The sequence below is a fragment of the Chrysochloris asiatica genome, unplaced genomic scaffold (assembly GCF_000296735.1).
Source record: "Chrysochloris asiatica unplaced genomic scaffold, ChrAsi1.0 scaffold00004, whole genome shotgun sequence".
Taxonomy (NCBI): domain Eukaryota; kingdom Metazoa; phylum Chordata; class Mammalia; order Afrosoricida; family Chrysochloridae; genus Chrysochloris; species Chrysochloris asiatica.
In genome coordinates this window covers 36137129-36158380 of record NW_006408522.1, presented here as the reverse complement: position 1 = coordinate 36158380, position 21252 = coordinate 36137129, and the positions used below count along the sequence as shown (strand labels likewise).

Below are 21252 nucleotides of genomic sequence, written 5' to 3'. Positions count from 1 at the left end.
ATCCAATTTGTCTAGGTGGAGCTGATGAAATGAAATACATATGGGTTACGCACGATACTGTAGTGAATAATGGTTATCAGGATGGATTGTGAGTGCTGGAAATGCAAAGGTGGACATTTTGTGGCAAGGAAGGGAGCGACTGTTTCTCCAGTCTAGGAGCGGAGGTCTCTGGGACCACCAATGGAGAAGAGCAGAGAGTGGGACCCTACCTAGAGAAGCAGGGATGCCTGAGATGGAGATAGGGAAGTACAGAGGACTGGCTTCCAGGATATTTCCTTTGGTCGGGAGATGATGCATAGAAGGGATTGGAACCATGGCAATGTAATGATATGCAATGGAATGAATGTAAAACTAGCGTTCTCTCATGTAAACTATCATATAATTCACAATAAAACATTGAAAAAAAAAGATTAGCTTACTGTCTTCATTCCCCACATACTCTGTCCATGACTCTCCCAGTGCACCCTGACCAATCAGCCCCTCCCACAACATACAAATACACCTGCTGACAGACAAAGCCTTAGACTTGCTTCTACCCCTGTTTTGCACTCACAGATAGAGATCTGACCCTGCTTACTTTGTGCAGTGGGCAGACAGGAGGATCTCTGCATCTCTCTGAATTTGTGTGGGCAGGTGTTGCACCTGTGCCTTTGTGTGGGCATTGTGCGTCTGTGTGTGTTGGTCTGTGTCTCTGAAGAATACAATATGTGTCTTCCTATCCTGCCCTTGCGTTTATGAGGAATCTGTACCTGGACCAAGAAGCAGTTGTTCGAACAGAACATGGGAACACAGCTGAACAGTTTTGGCACAAGTGGAAGCCAAGAAAAATGGACAGCTTGCAAGGAGCCAGGGCTGTTGTATTACATGTGTGTGTGTGTGAACATTTGTGCTTGCTTGTGTGTTGAGCAACTAGAGGAGTATCAGAAAGTGATAATGTCCTGATGTGTGGATGTACTATGTGTGTAATGTATCCATTCTGGGTTTGCCATTGTAAATTGTGTGCCAGCCCCAAGCAAGATGAGGCCAGTCTTGACACGTGGGAACCTCAGCAGCTCCCTCCAATAGCAGCATGACTTGTTGGTGAATGCCAACATGGATCAGACCCTAAACTTCCCATTCTCTCCCAATCCTGGTAGATGGAGTCAGGAGCAGGCAACTAGGTCCCTAGAAGACTTTCCATTCACTTGTGCTGTAGGAGCAAAGATCATAGGATCTCCTAGGTCTCCCAGGGGTCCCCACCCACTGGTCTTCCCTTCCCTTCTCTGTCCAGGCACACTGACCCCTCCATGGCTTTCTCTTGTCTCTACACCAGATGTCTACACAGAGACAAGAGGCTGTAGGGACATGGACACCCTGACCTGGCACATGGTTGGCATGAAAGGTACATGCATTTGTTTCTTAAGCTACGAAGTATTGTAGAAAACACAAGTATAAAGGCCTGTTTTCACATTAGCCCTATAACACCATAACACACACACACACATCCGTGCTGCTTGGCATGCAGAAGTCATGCGAATTGACCCACCTTTCTTCTCAAGGTCTTCCATCTCACAGCCTCTGACCATTGTGCTTACCTGGTTCCTTCGTTACAGGGTGAGAGCACAAGGAACAGCTGGTTTTCACCAGGTGAAATGCATGTACCTTTCATCTCACCAAATCTTCAACCTCAGGAATAAAATGGGCAGATGCTTCTCCCATTGCATATACAAGGTCCAGGAAAGGTAGCTTGGTTAGGTCTGAAGCCCGGAACCCAGCTCCTGGAAACTGCACCATTGGCTCTCCTCAAAAGGAGCTGAAGACCACTCTGGGTCTCAAGAAGTAGAAATATCATCAAGTAGGTGAGTCCTACCAAAGGAGCTGTGGTAGCGTAGTGGTTATGAATTGGGCTGCTAACCTCAAGGTCAGCAGTTCGAAACTACCAGCTGTTCCTAGGGAGAAAGATGAGGCTTTCTGCTCCCATAAAGATTTGCAGCCTCAGAAACCCTGTGCAGGGTAACTATAAGTCTGAATCAACTCCCAGGTACTTAACAACAACAACAACCAAGGGAGTACTTGAGAATATACTGAATCACTCAGGCTGACTAGCTGCAGAATGAACCCAGTGGACTAGAAGCTGGGCAGGCAGGCTGCCACTACTGAAACAGGCTTCCTGCAGGAAGGTAGTGCAGAACTGAGCTGTAAGGATAGCCAAGTAGCTGGAAGGCTTGAGAAGTGGCTAAGAACTAACAAACAGCTCTGAGGTACTGAGCAGAGGTTGGACTAAGATAAGTGAGTGAGACACAAGGGGAATGATATGAAAGATAGGTGGGACCTGCCTAGATCTAGAGACAGAAGGATCAGAATTTGCTACTGAGGAGTACCTCCTTTAGTGTCATAGGTTTAGCAGAGATTAGGAGGACAGACAGCTGACAGATGGGCACACAACGCACACACAAACCTGGAAGACTCAGCCAGCTCTCAAGCACACACAGACAGGGATGTATGCACCACAGAACTTTCAATACTTACGTATCTACTGCTGAGTAAATGCATGAAGGTGTGATTATCAGGTAAGTGACCAGATCTGAGAGTCGTGTTGGGATGGGGGTATGGAAACACAAAAACCATTCCAGTGAGAAGCAAGTTTCTCACTGCAAAGCCATTGTCCTAAGCTGCTTCTCCTTTCCCCCTCTTCTCCCACAGGTCCAAAGATAGGAAAGCTTTCCAGCCCACTCTCCTTCTACCTTTCCCTGCCAGGTCCTGAGACCTCCAGGGATCAGCTACTACTCCCCCGAATTGAAGGAAGAGTGCAGGCTCAGGCCTCAGTCCCTGGGGCGGGGCAGCGCTGCGCTGCACTCCCTCACCCGCTGCCGGCTGCAGCCCTCTCCTTGGCAGTCTCTCCTCTGTTTTCCCATCTGTCTCTCTCCTTCCCTCACACCCCCTCCCTGCCCCAGCAGCCCATCCTCTCCTGCTGCTTCCCCTCCTGTTCTCTGCTTTTCTGCCCTGCTGGATAACTGGCTTGCTCCCAAACCTCAATCACACTGCATTGTGGGGCTTCTGGTCCTGCCTCTGCCACACAGGGAGCCTATTTGCCCTCCACTCTGCTTCTCCTTATTGGCTACCCCTTACATGCACACACATACACACACACACACCACATGAACACTTAGAGAAGGAGAGGCAGGCAGGGTGGAAAGTGGATTTCCAAGCAGTGTTAAACTCTGATGGGGCAGGAACTGCTAGGACATAGTCACAGGAAGACCCCCACCCTAGAGCAGAGGTCTGCCTCTTTCCCACCCCTTTCTCACCAGTACTAAACCCTATAAAGTCTCAGGAGGCAAAAGCAGACTGGGGAGCAATCCAACCTTTAGGGTAGAGGCCAATCCCACCCCTGCTACCCCAGAAGTGAGGGGCTGTCTCCTTTTCCTTGGTCCTGTGACAAAAAGCAAAGAAACTCTTCTGACCTTGTGACCTCAGGAGTAGTCCAGCCATTCTCTTTTAAGGCCTTTTCTGCCTCAGACAACAAAGCCTTGATTCTTCCTTCTGTTCTTCCTGGTTTCTTGAATCTGGCACCTGCTCACAGACTGGCATGGGCTCCCACACACTCCCTTTCTCATGTACACACACCCTATATGAATGTATCTATGCATACAGCACACATGTACATGTGCCCACCCATGCATATGTATACAATCATTGTTAGCTACTTGTATGTAAATACAGCACACACCCATGTACAAACACACTACCTCTGTGGGGAGCAACTCACCTTGGCACCTCCTACCTTCAATCTCCTTCCTTCTCATCCTCACTCCTGCATAACCCTCCCCATCTGCTTCCTGTCTTGCCTTTTTGCCCTCAGTAAGCTCCTCTGGAGCCACCCACAGCCTCAGCCTCACTTTTTTTTTTTTTTTCCTTAAATGTTTTCTTGTGAATTATGTGATAGTTTACATGGGAGAACATTAGTTTTACATTCATTCTATCTTATATGTCTCATTGCTATGGTTACAATCCCCTCCATGCAATCCTTCCCCTGTACCCCCCAGGTCTTCAGCACACAGTTGCTCTCCCTCTTTGGATCTAAAGTCTCCAGCTGCTCCATCACTCCACATCATCATCTCTGGCTCCATTTCAGGCATCACTGCTTCTCTGGGTAGGGTCCCGCTCTCTGCTCTTCTCCCTTGATGGTCCTAGGGACCTCCGCTCCTAGACTGAAAAGTGAATCACTCCCCTCCTTGCTATAAAACATCTACCTTTACATTTCTGACCCTCACAATCAGTCCTGATAACAATTATTCACTATTGTATCACAAGAGACCCGTCTGCATTTCATTGCATCAGCACCGGCTAGTCAGATTGAATACTACTCACTGGAGATTCTACCTTCCTCCAGGCCCTCTGGATCTAGGTTCCCTCTTGAAAGCTTGTAAGCCAGTCATTTCTTGCCTTTGTAGCCCCCCACCCTCCATTTTGGGTAGCCAATGTCCAAGTTGCCCATCCCTGTCTACTCTGTGTGTGGAGGGGGTGGGAATGATTATTGTTGTAAGGATTTATTCCCTCTTTTGAGCTATTGCATCCATAGGTGTAGGTCAAGTTCATCAAATTGTATAAGAATAATTTTTTTTTTTTTCCTCTTCTTTTTACTTCTGGTTGACCTCTGATCATCCAGTCATTGAAGCCAGGATAAGTGGGTATTATCTGCAAGTGTGGGTGTTCTTATGCATATGCCCTCTCTTCTTATCAGCTGGACGTTTCACTCTCCACTCTAGTATTCTGTGGCTATGTCACTGACTCTGGGCCCAAGATTCCCCAGGTCTTGCCACACTGCTGGCCAACCAGGTCTTCACCCGGGTTCACAGAAGTCTATTGAACATTGTAGGGCTTAGCTCACCGCTTCATTGCTGTTTTTCCTTCACTTCCCCTTATCTGTGTCGAGTGTGGTCACCAATCAGAGCGTGTATTCCCATTGAGTCTTAGTCTTGGAAGGGGGTTTGCACTGAGGGGACCCGACCACTTGCCTTGATGTTTCCTGGGCAAGCAAGTTGCTTGTTCTTGTAGTAACAGCCAGTCTGCCTATGTTGTTTTATATTTTTCCTGTAGGTCTTTCTTTCAAGAAGTATCTTCTGTTCTTCTAGCCACTCCAGGTTGTCTGCTTGTCCTTTCAAGAGGGAATTTCCCATCTCTGGAGATCTGGATGTGGTTCAGTCAGCCTCACTTCTATATACACAGTCTGCCTACAGTTCCTAGGTGGCAAAATCTCTAATCGCTTTGCAAGGGTTTCTAGGTGAGGGAAGGGAGACGATGAGACAATTCTGCCTCTTGTTGTTGTTGTTAAAAGCCACTGAGTTGATACAGACTCATAGCAACCCTGCATAGGATTTCCGAGGCTTTAAATCTTGGCAGGAGCAGAAAGCCTCATCTTAGTTACACACAAAATAAACTGAGGTCCAGGAAGTAGAAGTCAAAGCCCCAATAAATCTAGGTGCCTCCCTTTTGTTGGCCCAATGCTCCGGTTTTAAGGCAAAGCCCTGGGCTAGGAGCAGTCAGGCATTGAGCCTCCCACCCAGGTGCCCATGAGTCCTCTCCTGGAGGGGGAGGAGTGATCTCAGGTGAGACTGGCACTGATCTCTAACTCTGACATTGCTCATTTGACTTTCCACTAATATGGTGGAAGCAGGGCTCTAGCAGGGCTCTGAACATGTCATGAGAAAGGGCTCTCCTAGCCATGGAGATCATCCTCCTGGTCACTGTGGGTATCCACCTGTGGTATCCACCATCCCACAGGGCCATGTGGTAAGTCCCCAGGTCCACATCACTGAGAAAGCAGAAGGAAAAAGGACACAGTTGGGAAGCCTGAGTGGGTTTCCTAGTTGACGTGCTATGGAAGCTGAACCAGAATCTTCTCTTCCTAATAAACAGCCTCCTGAAGGCCATGGTCTTTTCTTCATTCCTGCCCAGCCTAGCACTCAGGGGCCAGCTGTTCTTTCATTTCCCCAGTGATAAAAATGGGACACCTAGCCCAGTATTCTCAGAAGTGTGGCTCAGTGGAGCACAATGCATATGATTACATAAAGCCACCTCCCTCCTTTACTTTTCTTTTATACTCTTTTTCATCAAAGAGACTCAAGTATGTTCTTATCACCTCTGTTGTTGTTAAGTGCTATCGAGTTGATTCCGACCCATAGGTTTCCGAGGAGCAGGTGGTGGTTTTGAACCACTGATCTTGCAGTCTAGTTCGTTATCCCGCAGTGTCACACTAGGACTCCTTATCACCTCTACCTCATTCTATATAACTATGCTTGATGGACCTTTCAAGGTTCCATCTTGCATGCCTCACTACAGATTAGAAGCCTTCAATGGCTCCCTCCTGTTCAGATGGATTTCTTCCTATTCCCTGAAAATACACTGATGTTTCTGGCCTCCTTAACTTTGCCCCCACCAAGACTGCCTTTCCTCTCCACATTTTCAAAGCCTACCTTTCTTTCCAAATCCCCTAAGCCCACCATCTCCATGAAGCCTACTCCAAGGTCCATTAGGAAGAGTGAGGTCCTTCCTTTTTGCACACTGTCCACTTCTCTTCAGCTTATACCAAACACCAACATGAACCTCACCACACCCTGCCCATTCTGCACCTACTTATGGGCTGGCCTTTCATCTCTCCAACCAGACTATAAAGTATGCAGGGCAGGCTCCACCATGCCCACACCTCTGGGTACTCCCACTCCCACTCCCCCATAACCCTTGCCTTGCATAGACTGGCATTGGCACCACACATCTCGCACCAATAAGCCAAACGTTCCTGGCTTCTGATTCGCCCCAGTCACATTCCTTCAGCAAAAATCACTTGCTGCAACTGTAATGCAGTCCTGAACACCTATGAAATCTTTTCTGCTTATCCAGATCGCATATTAGGGACTCTCTCTTCTCTGCCAGAATTCTTACACTGCCAGTATCTATTCTAGTTCGGTCATCGTCCTCTAGTCAGCTCTGTTCATGGCCCGTCACACTCAAATGTGCCACGAGGTGACCTCCAAGGTTGGATTCTTGATGTGGCGCTATGGGATCAGCACTGAACTGTGAACCACAAGGTCGGCAGTTCAAACCCACCAACTGCTCCTTGGAAACCCTATACAGGATCGCTATGAGTCAGAACCTGATCGACGGCACTCAACAACAAGGCTAAGAAGCAGTGTAATGGTGGGTTATAAGAAAAGGAGGAGTTCTCTGAATGTCGCCCTTCCCTTCTCCAGCTCCCTTCATTTCCCGCATTTGAAGAACAGTTCTGGCTCCATGTTTGAGGGGCGCAGGCCCATACGAACCTGAAGAAATACTCAAACTAAAAAGATGCACAGCCCCAGTGGGTAGGAAAGGGAGACAGAGCGGATCCAAGAGAAATTTGGGCCTAAAGCCGCCTGGTCTTTCTGGCTGGACGTCTGCGGTTTTGGGAGATGTAAGGATCTCAGCGCAGAGCGGAGGATCGCGCTCCTTTGTTCCTCACGGGAAGACCATGTTCCCCCAGGGAAGACTGGTGAAGATTCGAGCCAGACCGCCAGACTCAAAGCAGCTATCAGCCCAGCCCCAGGACAAGGGGTTTACACCACCAGTCCCGGGGGTCTAGAGATATAGTGGTGTCAGGCGCTGGCCGGTGGTGCAGCGAAAGGCTTGGTCCCCGCCCTCCGGCATCTCTCCTATTTGCGGGGCTTCTCTTCGACCCCGCCTACAGATGGGCACGCCTGGCGCTGACGCATGCGCAGGATCCCGCCGCCACCGCGGCTTCAGCACCAGCGCACGGACAGCGGCGCCGCCCCCGGGCATGGACGGTGGTAGTCACAGCGGCGGCGGCAGCTGTCCCGCGCCCGGCCCGGGTCCAGAAGGGGAGCAGCGGCCCGAGGGGGAGTCCTTGGCCCCAGACGGCAGCTCCCCAGACAGGTAAGGCAGACTGCTCCGCAGCCCCAGGTTCGCAGCCTTTCCAGCACCCCGCCCCAGGTACCCCCAGTAGCCGCCATATGCCGCTCCATTCATTCCTTGACCCCACCCAAAACCCCTCCCCGTGGTCTCTTCGATCCAAGTACCCCCTTGCCACGCCCTCATCCTGCCGGGTCAATTTCCCCGCTCCCTGACACCCCCTAGTGTCGGTCTCAAGGTTCTCACCTCCCGGGGGACCTGCCCCACCCACTGTCTACCTTTCCTCTTAGGCCTAAGGTGCCCACTCCCCTCCAGCCTCCGAGTCCCCTTGACTAGTCCCTCCCACCTGGCCTTGTCCGTGCGTCTTCTCTGGAAGCCCCTGACCTCAGCACTGGACCAGCGTGTCAGGGTGCATGAGGGTGCGTATGTGTCATGCGGAAGTCTTGCGAAGACAGGTGTCCTGGGACGGGTAGATGCTCTTCTACCACGTCAGGGATTGTCTTTGTCCAGCACCGTCTGTCTCCTGCTTGCCCTGCTTGGCTCCAGCTATGCACGTGTGGGCCAGAGTACCCACATGCAGAAGCCACCTGCATTCGGCACTTGCTGGAGCCGCTAGCGTGGGCAGGCTTTGAAGCTTGGCCTGCAGTCTGCACCTCCTCTGAAGGAGCCCCGCCCCAGGCTGGTGGGGCAAAAGGGACAGCTTCCTGCTGAGGACCACATCCTGGTGCCTCTCTTTTGCCTTCCTCCACTATATGTGTGAGGAAAGAGCCCACAGCCCAGGTAGCAATATGGCGTAATTTCTGTGTCCTGTCTGATACTGCCGCCCCCAGAATCCTCTCCTGACATGGCAATGCCTGTCTCTCAGGCCTAGGCAAAAACAAAAGGTATTATTTAGAGGGTAGAATTAGAGGTGGGCACACTGTCTCCAGACTGCCCCATTCAAATGTATATTCTGTACCTCAGAGGGAAGACCCCACAAGTGAAATGTTTTTTCCCTCTGTTGTTAATACACCAGCGTAAATAGATTTATCCACTTTTCAGTCTAAAAGCCACAGAACCTTCTTTGAGAAAGTGAGCCGTCCCTGGGCCAGGTGTCTTCCTGGGCCAGGGATAGATCTGCGACAGGCAGAGACCTGGGGCCTAGAACATCCCTAGACGGGGCTGGACAGTCATTTACTGCCATGGCTATTGTGTGGTCTTCTCACTTTCCTTGCACACAGCGGGCATTTTGGGGCATAGGAACCACTTACTGTCTTCCAGCAACTCCTTGGCACCTTTGGCCCCTCAGTGCACTTCCCTAGAGTCTTTAATCCAGCATAGGGACTCAGTACAATTTACTTCAAGAACACAAATGTGCTCCTGCTTCTGGGGATAGAGACATAGTGAGTAAGACAGCAAATACACTCTCTCCTTTACAGATGCATGCACTTTAGAACAATTTGAAATATTTGATTCTTTGTGTTTTTTAAATTACTCCCTTACCCTGCTTTTTTCCCTAATGGAATAAGCTGCTGCCCCATCTGTCCTGGCCACCTGCATGTTGATGTGTGTCCATGTGGCTGTGTGTCTGTAATCATGTACATTTGCCCCTTACATGGTTCCTGTGTATGGATTCTGTGTTTGGGACCCTGTAAGTCAAGGCCTAACTGCTGTGATGTTGGTCTCTTGTATGGCACGGGCCACCACATTCCATCCCCCACCTGCCTGCCCCAGTCACTTGGTTTATAGGCCAGCAGGTCTAGGCAGGCAGCCCAGGAGGCTACACATCCCAGGAAGGTCTATGGAACTGAGACTGTGAGAATGAAAGCAGCCCTGGGAGGTGAGGCCTGGAGTGCTTAACTTGTATTATTACTAAGTCTCTTGGGAGCAGAGGGCAGCAGGGACTGCCAGGAGAAAGCTTTTATTCTCAGAAGAGTAGAGTTTGGCTCTTCTCATTTTGGAGAGTTGAGACAAAGTCCCAGCTCCACAGTAGTCAGAATGTCGTGATTTTCAAACTCTGCCACATTGACAGCAACAGGCACAGTCAAGAAAGGTGAGCTCTGGGGCAACTGATCTTAGATGTCTGGAGAAAGATAAAAGGGAGCTCAGGGCTTGGAGGGACCCTAGTGGAAGCATACCAATGGTGGAGGCTGGAATCCCCCTTAGGCGGGAGCCATTAAAAAAGAAGTGGGTTCATGAAGCCTGACTGACTGGTTAAGGGGATGTTTCCCATTTTCCAGCACTCCCTGGGGTGCTGGCTTCCCTTAATGTAAAAAACTGATATCCAAAACGGGAGCCTGGATCCTAGGAGAAGCCCAGTACTTAGTACTCTAAGGCCATGAGCAGCCAGAACAGAACTCTCACCTCCACCCTAGCTGCCCACCCTCCTGACCCCTGGTTAGTAGACTGTGCTCTAAAAAGGGAAACTAAGACTGATGGGTCACTTCCATGCCTTAAGGACCCAACCCAGACAAAGCACGGTGGCCAGTACCTGGCAGGTGATCAGAAAAGACCCTTAGAATAAAGATAAATAAATAAACAAGTAGCTGTCCAAACATCTACTTGTCCAAACAATCCCAGGTCATTTCTCCAGCTTCTCTTTGACTTACAGGGATTGGTCTACAAGGTCTTTTATCTGCCAAGAAACTGATTGTTTATGTCACTAACTTGCATTGTGGAGTTATCTGAGATCTTGTTGTAGAACTACTTTGGTCAAATTCCTATTTTTCTAAATGTTGAATTAGCAAAAACATATTAGTGATTTAAATCATGAGATTGAATTTTTATGCAGCTTTTGGATGAAGTACAGGCTCCCTACAACATATTAAAAGTGGAAAGGGGCAGGAAAGCATATGGATCTCCTATATGCCAGGTTCTGTGGCAGGCACCTCACATATACTATTCCAGTTACTCCCCATATCCACCCCAAGACAGGCATTATCACTATGCTCTCACTCAACAGACAAGGACACTAATGCTTCCAGAATTTCATGTCCAAGGAGCCAGAAGCCACTTCCACTGCTCCCCCAATTTTGCCCTTAAAATAAGGATCATTCCTTCCCAGACTGCTATGCCCACCAGCCATCCTATTGGAAGAAAGAGGAAGAGCTTACCTCTTCATTCCAATTCCTCTATTTGATCTCTGTCTGGGTAGAGCCCAGTCTCTGTGTGTGATGTTCACCAGCACTGCAGCCAACCACTCTGGCCCGCAACCCCTTCAGCAGTGCAATAGGCAGGATTGGAAGACAGTGTTGGCTCACCATAGGCCTGGCTCTCCAATGAAAGCTGTGTCAGCTCTGGTGGGCTGAGCAAACCAGACGGGGTCGGGAGAAGAAAGCAGGTTTCAGCTAATGCTGTTCAACCCTGATGCCCTCTGGGCACCCTCCATGGTCCTTAGATACTCTGTTTTATAGCTGTTTTTTTTTTCATGCTAGGTCTGGCACCCTGGCTGACAAGCTTGCCCCTGGGTTGAGCTCCCTCTCCACTAAAAAAAGTGGGGCTGGGTTCATCCACAAAGTGTTACCCTCATGAGCAATTCTGGGAGAGAAATATACTGCTGACTCCTTGCCAGTAAGTGTTTTAAGGAGTCCCACCGCTATTCCCCCACTGCACATACCCTTGCAAAGCAAACCTTTTGTCCCATGCCTAGGCCATGACAGGGTTGGTGAAAGAGTGGCAGTAATCTCTGCTAACTTTTCCTGACCAGCTCCACCTCCATCAAAGTTGGGGCCCCACTCCAGCACCCCTCAGGCCTCTGTGACTTCCTCTTTCACACCAGTCAGGACTGTTTACACCTCCAGCCAACTGAGTGAGCAGGCAAGGACTGGGTCATAGTCATCCTAGCACTACACTTAGCAGCTGCCAAACACTCAATGGCACATTCTCAGAGCACATTCCGTGTGGCAGTACTGTTGAAAGCACTGGGCCTGCAGAGATGGACTAACGGACCAGGCCCCACTCTCTCAGAGCTCACATTCCATTGGAGAGACAGACAATAAACATGATAACTCTAGTCTCTCCACTACCTGGTGCTGCTGCAACACAAGTATCACAAAGAGGTAGCTTTAAAGAGCAGAAATGTATTTTCTTACCATTCACGAAGCCAGAAGTCCAAATTAAGGGACTGATTCTAGGTGAGGTAGGCCCTTCCTTATCTATTTCAGCTTCTAACTGCTGCCACAATCCTTGGCATTTCTAGGCTTGAAGGTATGTCTGTCTTTATTATCTGTCTCTTTTTCAACCTAGAAATGATTAGGTTCGTTGTTGTTAAGTGCTGCTGTCATAGAGACCCTGTATTGTGTTTCCGAGGAGCAGCTGGTGGGTTTGAACAACCAACCTTGCAGTTTTTAGTCCAATGCTGATCTTACAGTGCCACACCAGGACTCCTGATTAGGTTTGTTGCTGTAAAGTGCCATCGAGCCGGTTCCAACCCATAGAGACCCTGTATAGGGTTTCTGAGGAGCAGCTGGCTAGTGAGCTTGAACCACGAACCTTGTGGTTCAAAGAGTACAGTAGGTGTTTAATAAACGTCTGATTGTAACACAAGGATCTGAGTTCAAATTCTCACAGGTTAAATAACCTCTTCTGAACCTCCACTCACAAATCAATAAAAAATAATTTCCCTTGTAGAGTTTTTGTCAAGAGTGAGTGAGATCTTATACAAAAGGGCTTCAAAATGTTTGTGGCAGAATTCCATTATCTTTTTAAAATATTTGTTTTGTATTGTGAACTGGGTGAATGGTTACAGAGCAGATCAGTTTTCCATTCAACAATTCATGTACATTTTGCTTCATGTCATTGATTGCAATCCTCACAATGTAACATCACTGATCCCACTTCCTCCCTGTATTTCCTGTTTCCATTTCTCCCTCTTTCCCAATCCTTCTGAACTTTGTCCTTGGGTAAATGCTGCCCTTTTGATCTCAAATGGCTGATTATTCTAATGTGTATGTACCTCCTTAGTCTTACTGATGTCCTTACAAACCTGCCTACTGTTTGGCTGAAAATTGAGCCATGGGAGAAGAGTTCATTTTCAGACTTGAAAGGTGACTAAGGGTCATAGTCTTGGGGATTTCTCCAGTCTCTACTGACCAGTAGTCCTGTCTTTGAAAAAAAAAAAAAAAAAAGATTCCATTATCTTTTCATTTCATTTTTCCAGGAACTTTTGGAAGTCCCCTTATTTTAAAAATAAGATTATATATGTGAAAACCCAGTGCAGGATGCTGTCTGTTGAATGTGTGGATGGATGAGTGAATGAATGAGGTAGGCTGGGGCTGCAAGCTGAGCTCCCATCTGCCTTATCTCTCCCCCAGAACTAGTTATACAACAGCCCTGAGGCCTCATCCCTTAGCTGGGCTTACTGAACACTGCTGGGTTACCAGGGCCCATCCTCATACCTTATGGTGAATTTCCTTGCCCCCTCTTTCTCCAGGTCCCAGACCAAGGTTGTGGCCCCTGAGGCTAGCCCAGAGAGAAGTTGCTCTCTCCACAGCTGCCCCCTTGAGGACCCTTCCAGCTCTTCAGGACCTCCACCAACAACCAACACCCTCCAACCTGTGGGTCCGTCCAGCCCCTTGGCCCCTGCCCAATTCACCTATCCCCGGGCACCACAGGAATACCGGGGGGGCAGTTCCCTGCCAGGGCTTGGGGACCGGACAGCTCTGTGCTCCCATGGCTCCAGCCTCAGCCCTTCCCCAGCCCCCTCACAGCGTGATGGGGCCTGGAAGCCACCGTCTGTGCAGCACCATGTGGTCAGCGTCAGGTAAGGAGGGGTCCAGCAGCCAGCCAGCTGCCACTAGTAGGTGGGCCAGGGTTTAAAAGTGGGCTAGCCCCCAGGGCTCTGGACTCTTATAGGAGACAGCCCTGGCATTCTCTGTCTCTGGTGGAGGAGGCAGTCCACATGGAGAAGAAAGTAAGGGTTGGAGCCATAAGTGGGAAAGGCACAAAAGGGTTAATGCCATCTGTCACCTGATCTCCCCTCCTCCCAACTCCCTAACTCCACACTTACCTGCAAGAGAACTCTGGCAAGCAAGTGTCTTTTCTTCCCTTCCACAGGCAGGATCAGACCTTTCAGATGCCAAAGAGGTAGGCCTGGCCTTCTCTGGGCCCAGCTCAGCCCCACCCCAAGTGTTCTCTTCTCTACCATCCCTTCTTGGGGGCCGCTAAGCTCACCCAGCCCCCTGTTCCCACACCCCACACTGATTCATGTGTGTTCCCTCCTCCTTTCCAGCTACTCCCAGCTGATTGCTGAGTGGCCAGTGGCCATGCTGCTGTTGTGTCTGGCTATAGTCCTCCTCTGCACCCTGGCTGGACTGCTTGGGGGCCAGCTGCCGGAATTCTCCAAGCCCTTGCTGGTGAGGGACCCATGGGATGATGGGGAATACCCAGGCCTGGTCACTTCAGTTCAGTCTGGTGCAGAAGGTTGGAGTGGGTCAGCCGGGGGTGGACTCTCACTCTCCCAAGAGAGTTGGGAGAAAGAACCGAGTTCATACTCATTTCCTACAATCCAGGCAGACAGGCTGGACCTCACAGGGAACCAAAGGGACAGAATGAGAAGGGCCCAGATGGAGGGCCCAATGGAGAACTCCTCCCTTGTCCACATGCCCCTTCTCTGTCCCTCCTCCCTACAGGGCTTTGAGCCACGGGACACGGACATTGGGCGCAAGCTAGTGGTCTGGAGAGCACTACAGGCCCTTACAGGCACCAAGAAACTACTGTCTCTTTCCCCAGACCTTGAGCTGAACAGGTAACAAGTTTCTGTCTTTCCACTGTGGGCAAGATAGGGAAGATCAAGGTTCCCAGGGAGGAGCCATTGGGTGACTACCACAAAGGCAGGTCAGTAGGGCTTGCTGGGACCCCCCTGGGGAGTGTCTGACCTCCTGTGAGCCATCCACCTTCAGTAGTAGCCCCTGGCACATATATTCTCTCTACTTCAGTTCAAACTCCCATACCACTCTGAGCCCCTCATCCTGGGGCAGTGGCCAGGAGGCCCTCGTCCGGCCTCGGAGGATGGTTGAGCCCCTGGAGGACAGAAGGCAGGACAGCTTCTTCTGTGGACCCCCTGGTAAGCTGCAGCCTGGCCAGTTCCTGGCCAATCCCTATCCACCTACTAAGACAGAAGACCTGGGAGAACAGACTGGGGCAGTCAGAAAGGGAAGGTGGCCAGCTGACTATTTTGAAGCCAAGGAAGTAGGGTTACAGCTGGGAAGATGAGGTAGGTCTCAGATGCTCTAGTCAAGAAGGGTCAAATCGACTTAGGGGGAGGTGCAAGGACCAGGACTAGACCCAGGATCAGCAGCCAGGTCCAGGTTTCTGGCTTTTGAGCATTTGGACCTCATCCGGTCTTGGGGAAGCAGCTTCCCTTTGGTGGGCCCAGAACCTGGGGCCAAAGGGCTGAGCTCCAGGCATTATGTTGCAGAGAAGAGTTATGCACAGCTCGTGTTCATGTCCACCTCTGAGGGCAGCCTGTGGAACCTGCACGCCATCCATTCTATGTGTCGCATGGAGCAGGACCAGGTGAGCTGGCTGGAAAGGTTTCAGGGGCCAGGGGATACCAGGAATAATAGGGACCTGACCCCAAGGAAATATAGCTGAGCCAGGCTGGCTGGGGTGGACTGGGGAAGAGCATTTCCTGCCTAGCAAATGATTCCAACACTACTCTGGGAAAGGAAGAGTCAGCTGTTTTCAGATGAGCAAAGACACAAGTGCTGGAAGGGAAACCATTCATTCACTCATCCATCAGTCTGGGGGTTTACAAAAGGTCTTCAGATGACGTTTCAGGGGTTGTTGAGTTGCCCTCAAGCCCCAGCCTCCATCAACCCAAGCAGTGCCAATCCAATTATGCTAACTGGAGATCCAAACAACTAACATCTGAGGAAAGAACTGCTGCCAAAAACACTGTGCTGAGTACTAAGTAGCCCAAGTCCCTCACTTTACATGACGGTATCTGAAGTACCAAGAGACACTTGTTAAGAACATGGCTCTAAAGTCAGATGAGCAAGTTCAAGGCCAGTTCTACTGCTTCCTAGCTGTATGACTTTAAGCAAGTTTCTTAACTTCTCAGTGCCTCCATCTTTATATATATATATTTGTTGTTGTTGTTGGTTCTGACTCATAGTGACCCTGCACAGGGTTTCCGAGGCTGTAAATCTTTACGGGAGCAGAAAGCCTCATCTTTCTCCCGCGGAACAGCTGTTAGTTTCGAACTGCCGACCTTGAGGTTAGCAGCCCGATTCGTAACCACTACGCTACCAGAGCTCCATATATATTTGTTGTTGTTATGTGCCGTGGAGTCTGTTCTAACCCATAGCAACCCTGTATAGTGTTTCTGAGGAGCAGCTAGTGAGCTTGAACTGCTGACCATGAGGTTCAAACTGACTTTGCAGTCCAGTGCAATAACCCACACCAGGACTCATATATATATTTGTTGTTAAGTGCCGTCGAGTCAGTTCCAACTCATGGCGACCCTGTATAAGAGGTTTCCTAGGCTTTAAATATTTACGGGAGCAGAAACCCTCATCTTTCTCCCACTGAGCAACTGGTGGATTCGAACCACCAACCTTGTAGTTCATAGTCCAATGTTTATCCTGTGGAAACCACCACACTCCCATATATAAGTTCATGGAACAGAAAGTTCATGGAAAAATTTCATTATCTTTTAATTCCATTAATTTCATTTTGTGTGTGTGGAGAGAAGAAAGAGAAGGCTGAATGGCACAAGAGGTTTATGATTAGCTGTTAACCTAAAGCTTGATGGTTCCGACTCACCCAGTGGCTCCATAGAAGAACAGCCTGGTGATCTGCTTCTATAAAAATTATAGACATGAAAACCCTCCAGAACAGTTCTACTCTGTAGCACATGAGGTCACCGTGAATCAGGGCCTGACTCGATGGCAGCTAACAAGAACTATATAATAATCAGTGACAACTGCAATCTTACAACGAGTGCTGTCTGTACTAGACCAGCTGTTGTGATGTCAGCAGCAGGGTAAAAGAGCAAAGGATGCACGAGGTCTAAGAAAGATGTACCCTTGGCCCTAAAAGGCAGGCCGATGGACAGAGAGAGGTAGGGGGCCAGGACTTGGCAATGGTCCTGATGCTGGGATGTGTTGGCTTCCACTTTCCCTACTGCTTGCTTCCAACTCTCTGAACCCTGCCACCTGCCACCTGCCCTCCCATGCCAGGCTCAGGCAGTGCAGAGTTGGAATGTGTGGCCTACAGGGGCCTCCCTCTTTGATGGCACCTGGGCCAGGAGCCAAAAGCAGTTTTGGAACAAGTTGCTTACTCCAGTCTCTTCCTTCTGTCTACTGGACTGCTTAAACCTTCTCAAGGCCAAGGATGTTTTGTTCTCAGAACTTGTACCTCCTTTTCTCTCCCACCCTGCTGTTGACATCACAAGCCAACTCTTCAGGTTGTCAAGCTACCCCTTGCAGCCTAGAAGGAGGTGAGAGTCAGGGCTGAGGGAATCTGGGCTTCTGAGTTGCCTCTGAGCTTTCTCCTGCTGTGTGTACCCTGCAGATCCGCTCCCATACTGGCTTTGAGGCCCTGTGCCAACGTACAGCAGCCAATGAGTGCTGCCCCAGCTGGTCCCTGGGCAATTATGTGGCTGTGCTCTCCAACCGCTCTTCCTGCCTGGACACTACCCAGGCTGACGCGGCCCGCACGCTGGCTCTGCTGAGGATCTGTGCCCTTTACTACCACCGTGGCGTTCTGGTGCCCTCCTGCCTGGGACCTGGGCAGGACAAGCCCCCACGCTGTGCCCAGGTTCCTACCAAATGCTCCCAGAGTAGTGCAGTCTACCAACTCCTGCATTTTCTGCTGGACCGGGACTTTCTGAGCCCCCAGACTGCTGACTATCAGGTGCCCTCCCTCAAGTACAGCCTGCTTTTCCTGCCCACCCCAAAGGGCGCCTCCATGATGGACATCTACCTGGATCGCCTCGCCACCCCCTGGGGGCTCTCAGACAACTACACCTCCATCACCGGCATGGACCTGGGCCTGAAGCAGGAGCTACTGAAGCACTACTTGGCCCAGGACACAGTGTACCCTATTTTGGCCCTGGCTGCCATCTTCCTCAGCATTGCCCTCTATCTGCGCTCGCTCTTCCTCACGCTCATGGTGCTGCTGGGGGTGTTGGGCTCCCTGCTAGTAGCGTTCTTTCTTTATCGCGTGGCCTTCCGAATGGCCTACTTCCCCTTTGTCAACCTGGCGGCCTTGGTTCTGCTCAGCAGTGTCTGTGCCAACCACACGCTCATCTTCTTCGACCTGTGGCGCCTCAGCAAGAGCCAGCTGCCCTCTGGGGGGCTGGCACAGCGTGTGGGCCGCACCATGCATCATTTCGGTTACCTGCTGCTGGTCTCGGGCCTCACCACCGGTGCGGCCTTCTATGCCAGCTATTTGAGCCGCCTCCCGGCAGTGCGCTGCTTCGCCCTCTACATGGGCACAGCCGTGCTAGCGCACCTGGTGCTCACTCTCGCCTGGCTGCCCTCTTCCGCTGTGCTCCACGAGCGCTACCTGGTGCGCGGCTGTGCGCCCAGAGCGCAGGGCCCATGGGGTGGCAGCGCGCCCCGGCGGCTGGCGCTGGCTCTGCACCGGCGGCTCAGCGGCCTTCGGAGGGCGGCCGCCGGAACCTCGCGCCTGCTTTTCCAGCGCTTGTTGCCCTGCGGCGTCATCAAGTTCCGCTACATCTGGATCTGTTGGTTCGCGGCGCTGGCAGCAGGGGGCGCCTATATCGCTGGCGTCAGCCCCCGTCTGCGGTTGCCCACCCTACCGCCGCCCCGCGGCCAGGTCTTCCGGCCAAGCCACCCCTTTGAGCGCTTCGATGCAGAGTACCGCCAGCAGTTTCTGTTCGAGCGGCTGCCTCAGGGCGAGGGCGGCTATATGCCCGTGGTTTTGGTGTGGGGCTTCCTTCCGCTAGACACCGGTGACCCCCTGGACCCTCGCAGCAATAGCTCACTGGTGCATGACCCTGACTTCTCTGCCAGCAACCCCGAGGCCCAGCGCTGGCTGCTGGCACTCTGCCACCGGGCCAGGAATCAGAGTTTCTTTGGCGCCCAGCCAGAGGGCTCTCCCACGCTGTGCTTCCTAGAGGCCCTCCAGGGCTGGATGGAAAGCTCCCACTGTGCCCGCCTGGGGCCTAGCCTTTGTTGTGGTCACTCAGGCTTCCCTTGGGCTCCCCAACTCTTCCTGCACTGCCTCAAGATGATGGCTCTGGAGCAGGGCCCCGATGGCACCCATGACCTGGGCCCCCGTTTCGATGCCCACGGCAACCTGGCTGCCCTGGTCCTGCAGTTCCAGACCAACTTCCAGTATACTTCAGACTACAACCAGGCCCACCGCTTCTACACTGAGGTCAGCCACTGGCTGGTGACAGAGCTGGGCATGGCGCCGACTGGTCTTCGCCGGGGCTGGTTCACCAGTCGTCTGGAGCTGTATAGTCTACAACACAGTCTGAGCACAGAGCCTGCCGTGGTGCTGGGCCTGGCACTAGCGCTGGCCTTTGCCACACTGCTGCTGGGGACCTGGAATGTTCCACTCAGCCTGTTCTCCGTAGCCGCTGTGGCAGGCACGGTACTGCTCACTGTGGGACTCTTGGTTCTACTCGAGTGGCAGCTCAACACTGCTGAAGCCCTCTTTCTCTCTGCTTCTGTGGGACTCTCGGTAGACTTTACTGTCAACTACTGCATCTCCTATCACCTGTGCCCACACCCTGACCGCCTGAGCCGCGTGGCCTTCTCGCTGCGCCAGACTAGCTGTGCAACAGCGGTGGGGGCTGCAGCCCTGTTTGCAGCTGGTGTGCTCATGCTGCCTGCCACAGTGCTGCTCTACCGCAAGCTGGGCATCGTCCTCATGATGGTCAAGTGTGTCAGCTGTGGCTTTGCCAGCTTCTTCTTCCAATCTCTGTGCTGTTTCTTCGGTCCAGAGAAGAACTGCGGGCAGATTCTCTGGCCCTGTGCCCACCTGCCATGGGATGCTGGTACTGGAGAGCCAAGTAGGGAAAAGACAGGCCACTCCCGACCAGGGCCAGTGGGCGGAGCCCCTGGGCCCTGCTCGGAGCAATATGAGCTCCAGCCCCTGGCCCGGCGCCGGAGCCCCAGCTTTGACACGAGCACAGCCACCAGCAAGTTATCCCACCGGCCCTCGGTCCTCTCTGAGGATCTGCAACTACATGATGGCCCCTGCTGCTCGCGGCCCCCACCAGCACCTGCCTCCCTGAGGGAGCTGCTCCTGGACCACCAGGCAGTCTTCAGCCAGTGCCCAGCCCTGCAGACCTCCTCCCCCTATAAGCAAGCTGCCACGAGTCCTAAAACCCGAATCAGGCAAAACTCCCAAGGGCAGAAGGCTGAGCCCCTGCAGACCTCACCTGAAGCCCCAGTCGCCTCCCTGAAGCCCAAGGCTACAGAGCCTTCAGATTGCCTCTGCTCCTCAGCCAGCACCCTGGAGGGACTCAGTGTCTCTGATGAGACCTGCCTAAGCACCTCTGAGCCAAGTGCCCGTGTTCCTGATTCAGTGGGTGCCTCCCCAGAGGACCTGGATGAAACTGGGCAGTCAGTATCTGTGCGGGGCCAACTAAATGGGAAGAGGGACACGCTGTGGCTGGCGCTCAGGGAGACCGTGTACGACCCATCACTGCCTGCCTCCCACCAAAGCAGCTCATCCTGGAAGGGCCGTGGGGGGCCAGGACCAGGGCCTGGGGACAGCAGCCCTGTGGTGTTGCCCAACAGCCAGCCAGATCTGCCAGACGTTTGGCTGCGCAGGCCTAGCACTCACACCTCAGGCTATAGCAGCTGAGCGAGGCCCAATGAGGCTGGGCTGGGGTGCAGAATTCTGTCAAGAATTGGGGAGTGTGGGTCAATAGCAGGCTGAAGCCTGAAGGTGTTCCCCAAGTGAGCATGGAGAAGTCTCACTTCAAGGCGCAGCTTTAAAACTCAGCCAGATATTTCTCTGCTGCTCACTCCTCACTTCTGGAGGATTCAGAGGGAAGGGCTTTTGAAAGGGAACAACAAATTCTCCCTGTGACCTGCTGAGGGCCCTTCTTCCTCAACAGCCCAATCAAGACTGACTTTCTGGAAAGGTGAAAACTAGATATGTATGAGGGAGGCTGACTGATTTCATCCCAAGTGGCAAAAAGTTCAATGGGACTCAGGGACCCAGTCCTTGTGCTGCTGACAGAAAGAAGAGCCCCTGGAAACTCCAACAGCCTCCTGGGTCTCACGCCTTTCTTGGGCTCTTTATCAGGACACCCCTGTCTCTTCGGAGAGCTTCTTTCTCTTTGGGGAGCTCTCTGGGCCAGAATTAAGCTGGGGTCTCTGTCCCAAACTTCCTCTGCTCCCCCCACACTCACCAGTCTGACCAGAAATTCTTCAAGGCCAACCAGAGAGGCTGTTGGGA

General features: G+C 51.7%; 1 protein-coding gene across 1 annotated transcript; it reads left to right on the top strand.

Annotated features, from left to right (window-relative positions):
• Positions 1-7743: 7743 nt before the first annotated feature.
• On the top strand, positions 7744-20652 carry DISP2 (dispatched homolog 2 (Drosophila)). The gene is made up of 8 exons (XM_006831771.1): positions 7744-7908; positions 13295-13624; positions 13918-13947; positions 14093-14216; positions 14493-14608; positions 14799-14926; positions 15281-15378; positions 17380-20652. The coding sequence occupies exons 1-8, from the start codon at positions 7793-7795 to the stop codon at positions 20650-20652; spliced, it is 4215 nt and encodes a 1404-aa protein (XP_006831834.1). The 5' UTR covers positions 7744-7792.
• The last annotated feature ends 600 nt before the right edge of the window (positions 20653-21252 follow it).

Excerpts from the sequence above, each read along its gene's own strand:
- DISP2 (XM_006831771.1), top strand. The coding sequence starts at position 7,793 with ATGGACGGTGGTAGTCACAGCGGCGGCGGCAGCTGTCCCGCGCCCGGC. Across the intron at positions 7,909-13,294 it reads GACGGCAGCTCCCCAGACAG|GTCCCAGACCAAGGTTGTGG; the intron begins GTAAGGCAGACT and ends CTCTTTCTCCAG. Across the intron at positions 14,217-14,492 it reads AATTCTCCAAGCCCTTGCTG|GGCTTTGAGCCACGGGACAC; the intron begins GTGAGGGACCCA and ends TCCTCCCTACAG.